Source organism: Corythoichthys intestinalis, chromosome 2, assembly GCF_030265065.1.
Source record: "Corythoichthys intestinalis isolate RoL2023-P3 chromosome 2, ASM3026506v1, whole genome shotgun sequence".
NCBI lineage: Eukaryota > Metazoa > Chordata > Actinopteri > Syngnathiformes > Syngnathidae > Corythoichthys > Corythoichthys intestinalis.
This window is the reverse complement of record NC_080396.1, coordinates 23,948,530-23,968,323: the sequence shown is the minus strand read 5'-3', so window position 1 is coordinate 23,968,323 and position 19,794 is coordinate 23,948,530. Positions and strand designations below refer to the sequence as shown.

The window sequence follows — 19,794 nt, the reverse complement described above, 5'->3', positions numbered from 1 at the left end:
GAAATTTTCTGTAAGTTTCTCATTTAAAAAAAGGTTTTTGGATACCCATCCTGGTACATAATGAATAACGAACACTTCCAGATGATCCCCCTTTGTTGACACAAGTCTTTGATAATCAATATGCATGCGCTAAGACGTGTGGGGGGATTTACAATAATAAAGAAAATTGGTGTGTGAGTAAATGTAGATTTAATTTAGCCCTGTGTTTTATTTTGTAAATATACATAGCTAAACGGGGAGTTAGCTGTATAGTTTATGATAACTTTACTGCATACATTTTTCATTTGGTTTGATTTTAATTTGTGCAAAGAAAAAACATTTCCAGGGGAATTTTAGAGGTTAAATTCCAGTAACATAATATTTTATTTTTTGCAGTGGGCTTTTAAAATATTTTTTAAAATTATGATTAAAGAATGTGAATGCATGACGGCTTTGACTGAGAATAAAAGGATCCATATACATAACGGGAACATATGAATGTGAGTACATTACTCTGTTTATCGTATTTAACCTTGAAGCCTAGGACCTAGTCACCTCTGCTTTATGATTTAAGCATTTAACGTATCTAATAAATCGATATCCTCTCATAATAAGCAATCCAAACTAGGACTGCAGCTATCGATTATTTTAGTGGTCGATTAATCGATGAACTAGTCAGTTCGAATAATCGAGTAATTTGATAAGGACCATGAAAAAATTAAAATACCTGAGCTCAGCCTCAAACAGTGTAAAAAAATAAATAAATGAGGATCTATGTACTTCAAAAGAACAATTGGCTAACTTACATAGCAAAAGTCCGCTAGCTTAAATGCTATAAAATGCTAACTTTTTTCCCCCATGCTCTTAACTGTTTTAGACACATATTCCCACAAAAAAACAGTTTATAAACTAAATTACGAATGCATAAAAAGAAAAAAAACACACATTAGCGCAAACAAAACTTAGCTTATGTTGGTCTTAACAGGTAGCAGCTGGATTCACCCATGTGAAATGAGGCAGACCAGAGGGCAGTGTATCCACCGTAATCAATAAAACTAAATGCAAATACTTTCGAAACAAACCATTACAACGCCACTTTAACTAAACGAATACTCGAAGCAGCAAAATTTAATTCGATTTTTTTTTAATCGATTACTCGAGTTAATTGAGTAATCGTTGCAGCACTAATCTAAACGAACATGTACGAACATGAGCGATCATTATTAAAGACACGAGATATCATCGCATACTTACCTTGTTTCGATCCAAAAACTCCATTGTAGCATGTACCACCGAGTGTCAAGACACAGCTATGAATGGCCACAGCCTGCCTTTGTGGGGATTTTATGGGTGAAACACGGTAATATAACAAGGGTCGTGATGCATAAGTCACGGACAATAAGGAGTGGTCAACATTTTCTTTTTCAAATATTTACCCTTTTAGACTTTTTTTTTTTCTCTCTCAATTTTTCTCTGTTGGGGTCAATTATTATTATTATTATTTTATTTATCATCTAAAATATCGGGGGAAATGCGACAATAACAAAAAAAATACAATTAAGTAATAGTTATGAGGTAGATATCCTTGACCTATTTACAGACACTATTTATTTCATTGTGACCTAATTTGTTTAAAAGTTTAAAATATGCGGGTGAATAATTTTTAAAGTCTTTTTTTTTTAACTCAATATTAGACATCAATTAATGAATCTAAGCTAAAAATGACAGACAGTTCGAATGATAAATTTAATAACTTACCCTCTTTTTATGGCTGAGATGAAACAAAAGCGGTTGCGCAGTGTCTGTAAACAGGGTTCTCCAGGGTAAAACGGACAAATTAAAAATAGCCCGGGGGCATAATGCGCCATGAAACTGCTATGGCAGTATATAGAGATATTGTTCTATCAAACACAACAGTTCTTATGGCTTAAAATATAGCAGTTTATTTTAAAGATGGGTGGAAGGGCAGAATATGCTTTTTCAGCCTTGTGTTTGTTTTTACGCCATATACATGTACAGTATAGTCACTAGTTCCTTGTTAACCCTTTTTCTGGTCAATTATTGTTTAGTTTTTGTTGTTGTTGTTTTTTTACATTCATTCAAATGAATTTTGCCAATTGTCCATGCCCTATGTCTCACGCTTTGGCCTGCCTTACACGTGATGCCACACAGTCCCACTTTCCACATCAGCCTCACATTGATCCACACGGGCTGATTTCTGGACAGTAACAGTGAGATCCACTCCGAGCTTGCCGTGTCTGTTTTTGCTTTCCTTTAACTTCAGACAGTGCCTGAATAGAAGAAAATTGGTTGCTGGGTGCAAAGAGTCATCTAAGGATGAGATGAAGGAGGTAGCGTCAGGTCAGTGTGAGTCAATCCAGACACTACATGTGAGCGCACCCCCACTGAACTCATTTTCTATGGTTCACTTCCACTTGTTTGTCTCCTCCGTGCTATATTTGTGTTGTTTACACTGTAATTTCCAGCGAGTTGTTTGGATAAACATTTGTTTTCTTCTAATAATTGATCAGTATGAGCACAACAGAGCCTTAACAAAAAAAACACAACACATTGCATAACTACATACCAAGCGTCCGATTGGCTCTCGTTCTGTTGCTATGACAGTCACTGGTGTTTCATTTTGAGGCGACGGATCAGAACTCACAAATGTCTGTCAGCATATCACCGTTGTCATAGCAACAGACAGGAAGCAGGGCACGGGGGTCAGTGTGTATGTTGTAGATTTGGATGAAAACTCGTCTCAGAGATTTTGTTTGATTTATTTATCTAAGAGGATGATGCACATTGACATCTGTGGTACGAAATGGCTTAATGCTACCACACACATGCAGACACACACTCGTATAAACACAGACAGACAGTCTGGTGGGGTGCTGGGCAGTGTTCTGGTAATCCCCCACCAAAATATGCTTATTAATGTTATCTTTGTGTACATGTAGTGGATTTTTGAAATGTCTTACATCCACAGGTGAAGGTGCTCCATAGTCTGCCTATACTGTGGCCTCTCTGCTGATTGCCCTCCATCCTCCATTTCCTGGATTCTCCATTCTTCTTTTGGTGCATCATGACGACCACCCTGGAAACACTGCACACACTCCCTGAACTGGAGCTGAGCCCACGGCTGTTGAACGGATGCGAAGACTCAGCCGGACGCTACAAGGTGGTTCCTTCTGTTGTCTGCTCCATGTGCTGCCTCTTTGGCGTCATTTACTGCTTCTTTGGTGAGTTAAACAGCAACAAGAATGGATTTACAGTGCAAGTTCAAGTGGCCCATGTACATTCAACATACAGTATGTACAGTGGGGCAAATAAGTATTTAGTCAACCACTTATTGTGCAAGTTCTCCCACTTGAAAATATTAGAGAGGCCTGTAATTATCAACATGGTTAAACCTCAAACATGACAGACAGAAAGTGGGAAAAAAAAACAGAAAATCACATTATTTGATTTTTAAAGAATGTATTTGCAAATCATGGTGGAAAATAAGTATTTGGTCAATACCAAAAGTTCATCTCAATACTTTGTTGTGTACCCTTTGTTGGCAATAACGGAGGCCAAACGTTTTCTGTAACTCTTCACAAGCTTTTCACACACTGTTGCTGGTATTCTGGCCCATTCCTCCATGCAGATCTCCTCTAGAGCAGTGATGTTTTGGGGCTGTCGTTGGGCAACGCAGACTTTCAACTCCCTCCGCAGATTTTCTATGGGGTTGAGACCTGGAGACTGGCTAGGCCACTCCAGGACCTTGAAATGCTTCTTACGAAGCCACTCCTTTGTTGCCCTGGCTGTGTGTTTGGGGATCATTGTCATGCTGAAAGACCCAGCCACGTCTCATCTTCAATGCCCTTGCTGATGGAAGGAGATTTTAACTTAAAATCTCTCAATACATGACCCCATTCATTCTTTCCTTTACACCAGTACTTCTCAAATGGTGGGGCGCGCCCCCCCAGGGGGGCGCAGAGCGATGCCAGGGGGGGCGCGAGTGACCTCGGGGAACATGCTTTTATTTTATTTTATTTTTTTTGCCGTACTAGAATAAAGTGTACTTGCACATCCACTCCGTGAGTGGCAGTGGCGCTCTCATTTTCAAAGTGCGTGCAGTATTTTTGAAGTAAGCAAGAGCACGCGGAAGAGACTCATGCAGAGCTGGACTCACGCAGCGACCCCACTGTCTTCTTCGGTTCTCACGTGTCCGGCCGAGAAGTGCCGTTTTCGGCTTGGGATCGTCACGACCACCGCCCTCACCTACGGTTCTACCTCGGCCGCCGAGAATGCGCTTTTTTCGGGCCGTTTGCCTTTGACTTTTAATATAGTGGGAAATGAGGAAAGACCACTGTTTACTGAGTCTAAAAATGATTATAGCGGAGAAGCCAAATCAGTTAAGACGCCACTTAAAGACATTCGACCTCAATCTCATTGATAAGCCGCTTGATTGTTTTTCAGCGAAAATGTGCCGAATATTGCCAATTGTCACAATCGTCCCGCTTTGTCAGTGTTATATCAGTAAACCAGTGAGCACTGTGGTGAATCAGCGAAAATAAAAACTTTCCTTCTGTCCAAAGACTCCCCCCCCCCCCCCTTCTATTCAGTTTTGTTTTTCGGTCAAATTTTTTGGCACGTTGTCCTGAAGAGTAAATGTTTCTAATCAATTTGAATTTGTTATTATTTACTGATTTTATTACATTTTATTTTTCAGTATCAAATGGTCAAAAATGTACCTTGAGTGTATTTTTACAGTTTGGATGTGACTTTTTTTTTTTTTTTTTTAACTTCAGGCAAATTGATGCGCGTTAAGTCTTTTCTGTTACAAGCAACACAATGTTAAAAAAGTTATACTTTATTATATGTTGATCTATGTTACTTTTTTTCTTTAATAGAAAAAAAAGGACACAATGTTAGGCTGAGGCGTACTTATAATAGTAATATAGACGAATGATACTATTTACAGTGGTGGCAGAGAGTTGGGGGGGGGCGCGAAACATTTACGTCTTCCTTGGGGGGGCGTAACAGAAAATAATTGAGAAGCACTGCTTTACACAGATCAGTCGTCATGGTCCCTTTGCAGAAAAACAGCCCCAAAGCATGATGTTTCTACCCCCATGCTTCACAGTGGGTATGGTGCAATTCAGTATTCTTTTTCCTCCAAACAAGAGAACCTGTGTTCTATTTTGGTTTCATCTGACCATAACACATTCTCCCAGTCCTCTTCTGGATCATCCAAATGCTCCCGAGCGAACCGCAGTCGGGCCTGGACGTGTACTTTCTACAGCAGGGGGACACGTCTGGCAGTGCAGGATTTGAGTCCCTGGCGGCGCATTGTGTTACTGATAGTAGCCTTTAGGCGCTATTGCACTGTTGTAACCATACACAGTTCCTCGACCCTTTTGGGGGTGGATGACGTCATTTTGTGTGTTCGGATATGTAGGAACCTAGGACGCGGACCTCGTCTTCCGAGCTACATTTTAGCGCCGACTCTGAAGTGAGTACTTTCCGCGGGGCCGCAGGAACGATTTTACGTAGCTCTTTGGTGATTCGCTGAAATCAGCGCAAACACGCCCCTACTTTTGGCACATCACGTGAACACTTACATCCTTCGTAAACACGTCAAATACATTTTTTTACACTTACCCGTAGCCTCCTTTGTCTTCTACGGTCGTCTGCTACCCTTTCGGTCTCCATGAAACGAAGAAACATTGCTTGCCTTTGGCTCTGTTTTCATTTAATGTGCGCTACCAGTCTCGTCGTTAGACGCTGGGATTGCTCGCTGATGGAAACGATTCCCTTCAAACATGCAAGAATTGCTGCGGTGTCTTCAACGGTCTCCATTTCGTTGTCTTCCGTTTAGCTTATGCGCCGCTGCTTGGTGTGGCGACTGGCGAGTAAATAATGCGTCACTGGCGCAGACTAAAACGTCACAGCAGGTCGAATTGGGCGTAGTACCCCATGTGCAAACACGACTGCTTCGCGAAGGATAGCTCCTCGAACTACAGGAGGGCGGGATAGTTAAAGGAGCCAAGTACTCAAATTCCTACAGTGCGAAAGCGCCTTTTGTTACTGTGTTCCCAGTTCTCTGTTGGTCATTCACTAGGTCCCCCCGTGTGGTTCTGGAATTTTTGCTCCCCGTTCTTGTTATCATTTTGACGCCACGGGGTGAGGAGGGAGTTGAAAGTCCGTATTGCCCAACGACAGCCCCAAAACATCACTGCTGTAGACGAGATCTGCATGGAGGAATGGGCCAAAATACCAGCAACAGTGTGTGAAAAGCTTGTGAAGAGTTACCGAAAACATTTGGCCTCCGTTATTGCCAACAAAGGGTACATAACAAAGTATTGAGATGAACTTTTGGTATAGACCAAATACTTATTTTCCACCATGAGTTGCAAATAAATTCTTTAAAAATCAAACAATGAGATTTTCAGTTTTTTTTTTTTTCCACATTCTGTCTCTCATGGTTGAGGTTTACCCATGTTGACAATTACAGGCCTCTCTAATATTTTCAAGAGGGAGAACTTGCACAAGTAGTGGTTGACTAAATACTTATTTGCCCCACTGTACATTCATATTTCTGTAAATCAAACTTAAGGCCCTAAGGCCAGATCTGAGCTACCCCATAATTTTTGTGGCCCGTGAAATCAAATCATATGTATCAACTTCATGTTTCTTGCTAAAATGCCGAAATTATAGACTATTCCCTCATATTGGAAGCGTTTACATCATTCCCTCTTTTTAAATCAATGGAGTAATTGCTTTGGAATTTAAAACTAGATATCATTCAATTTGTGGTGCATATGTACAGGGGTTGGACAAAATATTGGAAACACCTAACATTTTGGCATCATAATCATCAACATAATTGTCCAAGAATGGCATGAGGAACATTCTAATGAAGTTGAGCAGCTTGTATGGCCTGCACAGTCCCCAGACATCAACATTATTGAGCATTTATGGTCAGTTTTAGAGATTCATTTAAGACATCGAATTCCACCGCCATCGTCTCTAAAAGAGTTAGAGGGTATTTTAAATAAGGAATGGCTTAAAATTCCTTTTGAAACAATTCACAAGTTGTATGAATCAATACTTTGGAGAATTGAGGTGTAATTGCCTCAAAAGGCAGACCTGCACCATATTGAGTTTTTGTTGATTTTTTTTTTAAGCCGTATCCATTATTTTGTCCAACCCCTGTATGTCGGTCATACATTTGCATATTTGGGTTTGCAGCCATAATGGCCCTTCCAAATGATTGTTTCTCATGAAAAATATCACTTCAGTATATTAGATTTCCTTGGCACCAATTTAGATTTAGAGTGTGTCGTGAAACGGCAAGCCATTGAATGTGGTTCCCAACACGGACCCAGAGACGAGGAATAGTGTGTATCATATTTATTATAACAAAGTACAACCAAGGGAGCGCGCCAGAAAATGCGAGAAAAATACAGACAAAAAATAGAATGAACCAAGTCGGCGAGAGAAACAAGGGGATGGCAAGACGGTCAGAAAAGTTAAAACAAATGAAAATATGGCACAATATCAGTGCGATCCCAACTAGAAATACAACCATATATGAAGATGATGTATGAAGCGCACAGCGGAATGCAAGCAATCGTCCAACAACAGCTGATGGTGACAGGTGTCATAATGAGTGCTCCTAATGCGCCACAGGTGCGTCGCACAGCCCCGCTCATCAGTTCAACCAGATACTGGAATGAAACAAGGATAACTGAGAGCATACACTCAGATATGACAGATTGGACTTTGCCACCATCTTGTATCTTAAAGTATTAAATGAAGAACTAAAATATAATATGTACTGCATTTGTTTATTTTCCCACCACCTTTATTTCAATGACATCAAAATTAAATCAACTTTATATAAATATTGAGTTTGCTTTGTAGTCATATTTAGAGAAATTTATTTTTCATAACCTTGGATGCCATTTTACCAAGTTCACATGAAACTTTCTGTTGAGAGTGCCCAGAAAGTCATTTTTCTAGCTATTTTAATTGGTCCTCTTGGCTTGGGTTTCTGCAAATGTCCGATTATAGCTTGCAGCTAACTGGTATCAATTTTAATATTCAATATTCAATGATGCGTTTCTCTCATTGGCTGTCGATGGAATACAGTGGAATGAAAAAGTGTCTGAACCTTTTGGAATTTCTCACATTTTCTGCATAACATCAAATGTGATCTGATCTTTGTCAAAATCACACAGATGAAAGAAACAGTGTCTGTTTTAACTAAAACCACCCAAACATTTATAGGTTTTTATTTTTTAATGCGGATAGTATGCAAGCAATGACAGAAGGGGGAGACATATTCAAGTGAACCATCACTTTTAATATTTTGTACCCCCATGGCAGCAATGAATTCAACCAGACGCTTCCTGTAGCTGCAGATCAGTCTGGCACATCGATCGGGAATAATGTTGGCCCATTCTTCTGTACAAAACTGCTGTAGTTCAGTCAGATTCCTGGGATGTCTGGCATGAATCGCTGTCTTTAGGTCATGCCACAGCATCTCAATGGGGTTCAAGTCTGGACTTTGACTTGGCCACTCCAGAACGTGTATTTTGTTCTCCTGAAACCATTCTGAAGTTGATTTACTTCCGTGTTTTGGATCATTGTCTTGTTGCAGCATCCATCCTTTTTTTAGCTTCAACTGTCTGACAGACAGCCTCAGGTTTTCCTGCAAAACATCAAGATAAACTTTTGAAATCATTCTTCCATTAATGATTGCAAGTTGTCTAGGCCGCGAGGCAGCAAAACAGCCCCAAATCATGATGCTCCCTCCACGGTGGAGATAAGGTGTTGATGTTGGTGAGCTGTTGTTTTTTTCCTCCACACTTGATGTTGTGTATTACTCCCAAACAATTCAAATATGGTTTCATCAGTCCACAAAATATTTTGCCAAAACTTCTGTGGAGTGTCCAAGTGCCTTTTGCGAACATTAACCGAGCAACAACATTTTTTAAAACAGCAGTGGCTTCCTCCGTGGAGTCCTCCCATGAATACCATTCTTGGCCATAGTTTTACACATAGTTGATGTGTGCACAGATATTGGACTGTGCCAGTGATTTCTGTATGTCTTTAGCAGACACATAAGGGTTCTTTTTTACCTCTCTGAGTATTCTGCGCTGGACTCTTGTCGTCGTCTTTGGTGGACGGCCACTACTTGGGAGAGAAGCAACAGTGCCACACTCACTCCATTTGTAGACAACCTCTCTGACTGTCGATTGATGAACATCCAGACTTTTAGAGATGGTTTTGTATCCCTTCCCAGCTTTATACAAATCAACAATCCTTGATCGCAGGTCTTCAGACAGCTCTTTTGACCGAGCCATGGTGCACATCTGACAATGCTTCTCATCAGGACAATTCTTACCAGGTGTGTGTTTTATAGTGGGCAGGGCAGCTTTAAACCACTCATCAGTGATTTCGCACACACCTTAAAATGCGTATGACACCAAAAAGCTTGTTTATTTCATATTTCACGTGGTGTATTATGCTCCTGAATGAATTGGACCGCTTGAACGTGTGTGGAAGTGATCGTTTTATATATTTAATTTTTGAATCCCGTGCCATGAAAATGAGTAACTTCCGGCTCCAGTCACGGGTTTGGGACAAATGCAATATGACGTCACCCGGGTCAGCATCTCACAATACAGCATTGCTTTATAGCATGCAGATGGACTGCGGACTCCGCTGATTTTGCGGATAAATTTGTTTATTTTTCACATCACGCCAGCCCAATGTGCGGCAGAAAATTGTTGCTGCGACAGGGAGAGGCGTGTGAGCCTTTTTGGGTTTCAAAAGGTTCCCATATACCGCGGATATTGGCCAAAACAAGCCCTACAACTGTGGGACCATTGGACTTACGGGGAAGTGAGTAAACATCGTATTTTGTATTATGTCAAATACTGGGATCATGGCACATGTTTTAATACGAAGGTGGCTTGCGTCCACCGAGAATGCCACTCGGCCGTACACACTCCTCGGTCCGTTGCGTGCCCGCCGGGAGAGCGCTATACTCTGCTTATTGTCCTCTTTGTGTGCCCGGTCTTCTGTCAAATCAGAATTGCAACTTTGTGTTAAAAATGGCCGCGAATACAGCGATTACAAAGTAAAGACTACAAACTTTCTTTAAATAAAGGACAATTTACTTACGTTTGATCATGGACGGACATCTAGATAAGTTCTCCTCAGATACATCCTGGCATGTTAGCTGCACAACAACTGAACGCCGCTCTCTCACTGTTTACGTCTTCGCTATGTAGTATAGCATTATTTTACGCCATATTCGTGTTGATAATATGGCAGCTACGTGCTCCTCTGACATCTCCCGGTTTGTCCAGCTGCTTCCCCGGCTCTCCTGCCCGCAGGAGGGGAACGAGTCCGACGAGCTGTAACTTGCTTGCCGCCAAACGGGTTGCCGATCGGTGAAGACAATCGACAACCCCGCCGCCGTGTGATACGATCCTGGGTAGCTTCGTGTGACTTTTCGCTTAGAAAGCCGAGAAAAAGTCTTTAAAACATTACTCTGTTCGGATTAGCGTGTCGGCTAGCTGTCACGCCTCCTGGTCTGTTTACGCTCTCCAAAGCCGGGGCAGGGATATGACAAAAGCTGGACTAACTCCGGTCGCATAAAATATAGTTTGGGAAGTGCAAGAAGTGAAAGTTTTGACCATTATTGAGTAATTTTGCCATGTCGTACTGAATAAATGCATTTTTATTATTTCATATGCCATTTAGCTCAAGACTATTATTCTTCATGACCATACCATTTATTCAGCAATTGGGGAAAAATACTTGGATAAAAAGAATATCCTGTAAAAATATTGGGGTAGAGTGACTGTAAAAATGACATTTTGCAGCTCTCTTCATCGCATTTTCCTCTCTCTGAATAATTCCACCTTAATGGGCTGAATTCCAAATTTAGATGAAACCATCACCCTGCCGACGTCATCCTCCTGTTGGGGACGCTAGAGCCCTATAATGGTAGGCGTGGCTAAATGGCAGATTAAAAGACTAATTTCTCGCCATCTGCGCTTTGCCAAATTGTTATATATAGTCGAATCGTCTCGAAATATGATTCTAATTCACATAATAATGCTATTTAAGACTCTTTTTATCCTGTCGTAGGCACTTTACATTGTTTGGTAAGAATTGGTTTCAATAGCTCTTTAAGTCTCCTTAGGCAGAGAGTTTACTTATTTTTCCCCCTTCTGTAATTGTTTGCATGCTATCCTCATTGAAATATGAAAACCTATAAATATTTCGGTGGTTATAGTTAAAGCAGACATTGTTTATACATCTGTGGGATTTTGACACAGATCAGATCACATTTGATGGTGATTTTATGCAGAAATGTGAGAAATTCCAAAAGGTTCAGATGCTTTTTCATACCACTGTAGATGTCCGAGTCCAAAGCTCATGGGTTTTGGCAGTACATTTGGTAACAATGATGCCTCGTAGAGACAAGGTGTACAATTGTTCTTCAATGACACCAAGCGGTGCTATTTACCATTTATACAAAGATGAAATGTTCACTTACTCACATGACACCTCCGCTCTTAGTGGGGTTCCATCGCCGCAGAAAGACATATTTCAGTCATCAGGCAAGCTTTCGATCACGAACCAAGCGATGAGGTTGACTTTTACTGGTGAGCAAGCCAAGCAAAATGCCTCTCGGCCGGCTGGCTGTCTACAGAGCGAACAGAGGCGAGTGGTGGAGGTCGTGGGGAAAAAAAGTAACAAAGTAAGGAACTGAAGAATGAAGGTACAAGCATTATAAGGCATTGTGTGACAACACATCGAGACCAATTTCAAAACCTACTGTTTGCGGAAAGATTCCACTTCCACAAACAAATAAACTACAAGTTCTACATTTCAACCAAGAAACACTCCCATTTTGATCTTATACTGTACAGGAAACCGTTTAAAATATTGGAAAATAACTTTCGAGCCTGTTTTTGTGTGTCACTTGAACTTAGCATACAAATCCAATGACAATGAGGCTAACATTACTGTATTCAAGATGGATTGGGACAGTTTTGTATAACCCACTTGTGGTTGACCCTTGTCCAGGCTACCGCTGCTTTAAGGCGGTGATGTTCCTGACAGGCCTGATGTTCGGTTCGGTTGTCATCTTCATGCTGTGCTACAAGGAGCGCGTGCTGGACACCCAGCTGAGTGTGGAGGCCTCGGTGGGCATCGGCCTGGGCATCGGCACGCTGTGCGGTCTGGTCACCATGCTGGTTCGCAGCGTGGGCCTCTTCATGGTGGGTCTTCTGCTCGGCCTGCTGGTGGCCGTGGCCACCTTGGTGGGAATGGAGGAGCTTTCCCACAGCCCGCCACGCTCTGTCTGGGTGCCTCTGGGCGTGCTGCTTGGCCTGGGCATGCTCTTTGCTGTTCTCACTCTCCAGTGGCAGCGCATCTTCACCACGCTATCCACCGCCGTCTTCGGCGCCGCCGTCATCACAGTAGCACTGGACTACTTCGTGGAGCTCTTTGCGCTCGTCCTCTACATGTACGAACGGATGAAAGCCGTCCCCGGGAAGCCCGTTTGCTGGCTGACGTGGGTGGTGCTGGGGGTGTGGCCTGCGCTCACCCTGTTGGGTGTTGTGGTCCAGTGGAAGGTGACTGCAGAGGGATACTCGCACACCAAGGGTGAGGAGATGTGACGTCACCAAAGTACTCTGTCAATAATTACGTAACCAGTAGCCCCAATGGATGTTCATCATTTGTTTGTGTAGAAAAAAAAGCAAACTACAGTGATCCCTCGTTTTTCGCGGTTAATAGGGATCAGATCCCACTGCGCTAAGTGAAAAACCGCGAAGTAGCGTTATTTGTTATTGCCTGATAATGTATGTAGAATTAAGAATACTATAGTCATGTAAAAAGAGCATTTTGAATACAAATGTTGCTCCTGAGTTTGGGAGTGACATCACACGTCACGTTTTCTCATCGGAGGACCAAAAAAAATGGGTCATACCGTGTGAGCGCAAAGAGTCTGCAGCCAAAACAATACCCTAGCTACCTCGTCAGGACGCAAACAATGAAAGAGGCATATAACATACACCCAATAAATATCAATCATACCATACATACCAAGATACCATAAACGGCTGCATTTACTCACTGAAAATACAGCCATTACTTCACAGTTTTGTCCAATAAAGATGAAAAAAATATCTCAGTGCGTTGCAAACTTAGTGCTGGCTTGAAAACACAGTCGACTGCTAAAAATTCCACATTCAATCCAAGGAACCATTTGGAATTGCAGCACAACGCATCAAAACTCGAAGAAAAGCCTACAGGTAACGAGAGCACTTCTACAGTTTGTAACCAGCCTTTACGTACATGTTATAGTTACAGTTTGTAAGCAGAGGAGTTTGACTTTTATGGGGGGCAAAACATGTTGACCTCGAAACAAAAGTTAAAAGTTTGGACACACAAACATTTGTGCGTTTTTTTATGTTTTCACTACCATTTAATATGTTTTCACTACTATTTAACATTGTAAGTTCTCATTGAAGATATCAAAACTATGAGTGAACATGTGGAATTATATACTTGGAAGAAAAAGTGAAATAAGTGAAAACAGGTTTTATATTCTGCTTTCTTCAAAGTATCTACCCTTTCCTCTTATTAGTTTTTTGCACACTTTTGACACTCTCAATGAGCTTCAAGATACAGACACCTGATAAGGCTTTCACTTCATGGGTATGCCTTATCAGGGTTATTAAGTGGAATTTGTTGCCTTTTCAATGTGGTTGGGACCATCATTTGTATTGCATTGAATGAGGTGTGTCCAAACTTTTGGTTGACACTGTTCGTGTTCAATCCTTGGTTCAAGCTCAGTTGTTGTTGAAGCTTTTGAAAGCTTAGGTTTAAAGAAATTCTAAATATCCATCTTGCCTCAGCTGTAGTTTTGGCTAAGCAAAGCAAAGGACCGTCTCTAAGGTGCTTGTCACAAGATCTGTTTGAAAAATAATTTTGACCCATTATGAAATACTTTGTAGGGTTTTTGTGTATCTCATTCATTTTTGTTGTTTGTTTTATTGCTTTACAACATTTATAGACAACAATTTAATGGCTTCAGTGGTCTTTATTTTAAAGCTCAGACTTTTTGAATTAGTTGTTGGAGTCGATTTTAATAAATTCTGTGCAGTTTGTCAGTTATTTGTTAGTTTCAGGGCTCTGGAGTGGCTAAGCTAGCGCGAGCTTAGGGTGGTTGAAATCAACTCCATCGACTAATTAAACCCCCGCTCACTCAAACATTAAGCCTTATGTGAAAAATTCTGATATCTCCTTTAAATTCTCGGAAAGTCAATTACATGCGATGACATTTTTCTGTTGCCATTCTTATGTTGAGGCAGCAAAGGGAGAGAAATTGTTAAAAACTGATAAATTACTTTTAAAGTAACTTATATACTTTGATAATGAAGTAATCAGTAAAGTAAGCAGATTGCTTTCTTTAGGCGTAATTAGTAATTAAATTACTTTTTCAATTAATCGGTGAAGACACTGACAGTAATACATATGAGTGAACATCCATCGGGACTGGTGACTGCATAATTATTGCCAGGGGTGGTTGTAGATATTTTTGTTCAGTGCATGGTGTCCTGTGAGATTCTTCCCCTATTGGTCTCTTGGCTAGATAAAGGTTGCAAAACACCTATCAAGTAAGCTCTTAATTAGGTCACCGATACAGCTTCTAATTCTAGCTTCTTCTCTTTTTCGTTCGAACCACCTAACCAAACCCCCTTTAGTCATCATCAGTCGTCAGCAGAGAAGGATGCAGGTCATGCGTATTCGCCAGCGGGACGACCGCTACCGGCACAAGAAGAAGAAGAAGAAGCACCTTGGGTCCTCGTCCAACCAAAACCAAGCCAAGCAACTCCAGGAACCCGCCTATCGCCGCAAGCCCAATCCAATTCGTCGCTATGACACTGATGTCCTCTCACCAGTGAGTAGAAACTCTAAATTCTATCTCAATTTGTTCTAGATGGCTATTGGATTTTAAAACTTTCCCCCGACATTTCCCAGAGCTACATCCAGAATTTCCGAGACAGGCAGGTGCAGGCTCAGCCTTTTCCAAGCCAGCTGCTTGGAGGACCACACGCCGCGGTGGATCTGGGCTACGACTCAACGGCACCCCTCACTGGGGCAGCAGGACCTTCCCTACGAAATTAAAACATTGCCTTGACTCAGTCAGGACACACACTAACCGTCCATGCACCTGTGTGTCTTTTGCGTGCACACCTAGTTGTATCCATGCATAGTGGATGGGGAAACACTTTCACTTCTGACCTCTCACTGCATGATTTACTCATACAGCAGCTACTATAAGATGGGTCGACATCTGTTTTAGCGCCTCAGATCAGATCAGGGATCCGATTGCAAACCCACCTCAGGCATCGTCATGACAGCAACACATGAGCCTCACTCTGCAGGCCCTTCGTGCCATCTGGATACCATTAGGCAAATTTCAAATGGGCCTTTGCCCTCTTTGGTGCTGGACCGTAATGTCTTCAAGTGGATTTTGCTGTAACGGGTGCCTTGCTTCCCCTGTGACTACGGAGGGGTGTTCCGCCAGTGTTTGGGTGCTAACACAGGGTTACATTTCAGCCAACTGCGGTATTAGAAAGCCATAACGGACAGTGGCACCTTGCCACAATGCTCCCAAACACTCGGGCTGGAAACAGACATTTTAACGAAGCTTGGATTTAGTACCACTCAGTCACAAACCCATCAGGGCCCAATCATTTTCACCTCAACCATGTTCCACAGCAGTGTTTGCCAAAATTTAATGAACCAAGGCACATATTTTATATGAAATTTCATCTCATAGTACGCCGCCCCAAAAAATGTCACCAAGAGTATGTCATTGTTCTGTTCGGTTTATGACTTAGTGCTCTATAGACTACTCATCTAAGGTTAATTGTAAAAGCTGGCGCAACTTGGGTGGGTCGCAAACAGCATTCAGTTGACTGTTTTGTACCAGAGTGGGCATACTAGCATAAAGAGGGTCTAACGGCTTGAGACTTGGGGCTGTTTTTTCATAGATGGCCCAGCTGCACTCAAGTGTAAAAGCTGGCGCAACTTGGGTAGGTAACAAACCTGTTGGGAATTTAGTTTACTGTTTTGTGCCAAGCTGGGAATACTGTCTGAGGGGTCTGGTGGTTTGAGAATTGGGGCTCTTATTTTCGTAAATGGCGCATCTGTGTGTATACAACATGGGTGGGTCACAAACTGGTTCACAAATTTGCTTTTTTTGTGCCAAGCTGGGTATACTAGGATAATGAGGGTCTGGCAGATTGACATTTTGGAAAAGAGAGCCTGCCTATTTTTTTGCGCAAGGTAGACCGCCGGTCTAACACGATTGAATAAGCCCGATGAATTTAATTTAGGTCAAGATGGACATACATTCGGATACAGAGGCTGTATGTGTAGCGTACGTCATTCATAAATATGCAGTCAGTGTTCATTAAATCTTCTAACTAGTTTTAGAAAACAATTCATCATTGTCATATTTAAAAACAAATTCACATGCACTCATTCCCAGTCATTGCAATTGTATTGCACCTCATTTAAAGGGAATGAGAAGAGCCACTTTCATTGGCTGTGAATTGAGTCAGTGAAATTAGCAATACACACATCCAAAACATCTTCCCACAGTTGCGTAGCACAAGAAAATAAAGCCTTTGAGGTTGATTACAGTGCTTTTACATGACATTCCACCTTTCGTTGTTGTGCCACAGTGCAGCCACTTCATGTCCTGAATTGCAGAATGGTAGGTAATCCTGTGAAGATCCCCTCAGTGGCATTTCTGCAAAAAAAAAAAAAAAAAAGTAATGAACTTTGTAAAGCGAAGAGAGAATGTACAATATGTTTGCATGAAATCAACCACCTTGTACCTTGAAAGTGACTTCCTCTTGACTCCAAAATCCTTCCACTGTTCGAACACCCGAATCACATTGACAGAAGAACATTTTGTGTTCTTTTTCCCTCCTTTAGTTGGAATCTGTAGTTTTATTCCAACATTAAAGCATGCCTTCCTGTGGGCCAATGTGCTGTCAGTGTGTGCGAGTTGTTTCTTCACACATAACAGTTGACGTATTTATTTTTTACGATTACAGGTTGAAAATCTCAAGAGCTCATTTCTTCACACACACATTTGAGTTTTTGGTCTCACTGTTTACCAACACCCACCCGCGCACACAAACATTTTTATCGCCTCCATCTGTCTACTCTTGATAACATGTTCTCTAACCTGTCTGTATATGTAGAAATATGTAGATAAAATCCATTGCTACGTGCACAAGCACATTGATAATAAACTGGTGATGTTCATCACATCTGATGACTGTTGGTCATATTGTGCTTGGTCTTTATTTTCTTTTATAAGTAACACAAAAACTATGTCAGAATGCATCCAAGGGTCCAACAGTTGTCATTTTCTGCAAATTTCCTCCAAAATTGGAAAGCTCAATTTGTCGAATTTGTTTGCCGAAGATGTATGATTAGGTATTCTATTTTAGTTTACCTTCTTGAACTTTATGTTCAATTGAGCTGTCATCATTAATGAGTAAGAACATGATGTTTGAATCTGATGCAGGTAAAAGATTCACAGCTACTATGACCTGTTGCAACATGCCAGTTATTCTTCCTGCTTCAACCTGCTTTATATTTTTGACAGTGACAAGCGCCTCAGGAAAGCAGCATACCAGATTCCCCATCCTTGGTATGATGTTTTATCATCATGGGTCAACAGTTTTGAGACTGTTTCACAATTTTTAGGAATGTTTTGTACTTCTCAGCCATCGTAATTTTCTCAATTTAAAAAAAAAAAATATATATATATATATGTGTGTATATATATATATATATATATATATATATATATATATATTTGACTGCCTCTGAAATTTTACAAACAAATCTTATTTTTAGTCAAAATTATTTTGTTAAGTTGATAAAATGAACAGTGTTTGCACTGACATGCAATGCTTGACATGTACGCCTGCTTGGGTGTCAACTCTGGTCGAATATAAAAAAATCAAAATATTAAAAAGAAATATACTTGGTGGGAGAGGGGAGAGCTAGGCGAATAATACAATATATTCATGCATCTATTTATCTTATAGTCTGTATTTATTTAAACTTCTCACATTTCTGTGGCTTAAATTTTCATAGAGGTGATGTGCCAGCAAGCATTCAATGCAATTGTGTAAAAATATGCTAAATATACATGTAATATCTCGAACTGAAAGAACGGGAAAGCTTTTTTCCCCTCCAAGAGACATTTTTGTTTTTTTGTAAGTTACACACCCTGAAAGCTAAACGTCGCTGTCCTCTCTGGTTCTGCCTAAACGTTAGTCTAGTAAAGGAATCCTTGCTTCCGTCAGTAGCATCGTCACTGGCGGCCATCTTGGGACAGTAAGTCACTGGTGCTCGTGAAAATTCTGAAATACAGTACTGAAAACTGCGAAAACAACTGTGTCCACCTTATTGTTATTATTCATTCATTCATTCATTCATTCATTTTCCATGCCGCTTTTCCTCAAGAGGGTCTCGGACGTGCTGGAGCCTATCCCTGCTAACAACAGGCAGTAGGCAGGGTACACCCTAGTCATTATTATTACTATTTATTGTAGTTATTGTTTTTATTCATTTATATTTTTCTTTGTCTACGCCCATCTCTAACAACACCATTAGTAACCAGGGCCGTTCCTGACCAATTTGGTACCTTAGGCAACATATTTGTTGCCCCCCACCCCTAATTTTTACTACATATATTTAAACACTCACACTGTAAAAGCACATTATCTCTTTGTAATCTATTATATAAAAAAGACAACAACGAACAAGTACAGAAATTAAAAGAAAAATGCTCTAATAACTATTCAAAAGCACCAATAAAAAAAAACACTTCAAAAACAAATGAATAAAATAAATTACAATTGTTATTACAATATGATTAACACCCACCCACACAAACCTAATGTATATAAAGACACACAGAACACTTTAAAAAACTTTTTTCTTTTCACCTTGACCTCCTTACTCACCTTGTCTTCACTGATGCAAAAGCATCTAATGCCCTTTCATATGACAGTTTTTTTTTTAAGGTGCACTTATTTCCTGGACTTGGTGGGCTTGGAGTTGGTGCAGATGTGGATAAGTTCGCTGTAAAAGATGGCCCAGGATGTACAGAGGTAGAAGGAAAATATTTCAGAAGAGCATCTACAAAGAGAAGAAAGTGGAATGTTACATATTAGTCAAATAGCTGTTGATTGTGAAACCAGCATGACATAACCATAATAGAGCCTAAATTCTTGCAGCCTACTGTACCTGTCTATTGGATCCGGCCACTATCTTTGATGGGCGTAGTTAAAAGAAAATAAATTTTTGAAGCACAGGACTATCCCATAATAATGAATTAAATAATATATGATAGCAAAAAAATATAAATTAAATATTTTTTTTCCATGAACGTGATCGCCATTTAAATGAATTAATGACACATTTAATAACAAGTGCTTGCATTTAAATCCGTGGCACTTTTAGTCCGCCATACCAATGAACTTTGAAATTATTAATGGTATATGGCATATTTAATGGTGTATTTATTTAATTAACCTTGGCACTTTTAGTCAAGGTAAATTTATTTGAAAAGCACAATTTAACACAACGTAAAAGTCACATCACATGAAAATAAGCAAGGCAATTTTAGCCCCCATACACTTTGTCCAAATCTCTCCAAAATGGGGGGTGGGGGGGTGGGGGGTAAAT

The 19,794-nt window shown here is 40.7% G+C and overlaps 1 protein-coding gene across 4 annotated transcripts in view; it reads left to right on the top strand.

Moving 5' to 3' along the window:
• tmem198b (transmembrane protein 198b) overlaps positions 1-17,035 on the top strand; it is a 28,999-nt gene extending 11,964 nt beyond the window's left edge. For 2 of the 4 annotated variants that reach the window (XM_057859294.1, XM_057859304.1), the window contains 5 exons: positions 2,264-2,340; positions 2,969-3,221; positions 12,082-12,663; positions 14,769-14,965; positions 15,046-17,035. In XM_057859294.1, coding sequence (XP_057715277.1) covers positions 3,065-3,221; positions 12,082-12,663; positions 14,769-14,965; positions 15,046-15,192 — 1,083 coding nt within the window. In that variant the 5' untranslated portion in view covers positions 2,264-2,340; positions 2,969-3,064 and the 3' untranslated portion in view covers positions 15,193-17,035. The remainder of the gene's footprint in view (positions 1-2,263; positions 2,341-2,968; positions 3,222-12,081; positions 12,664-14,768; positions 14,966-15,045) is intronic. The other 2 variants (XM_057859312.1, XM_057859289.1) reach the window with 2 other exon arrangements.
• The last annotated feature ends 2,759 nt before the right edge of the window (positions 17,036-19,794 follow it).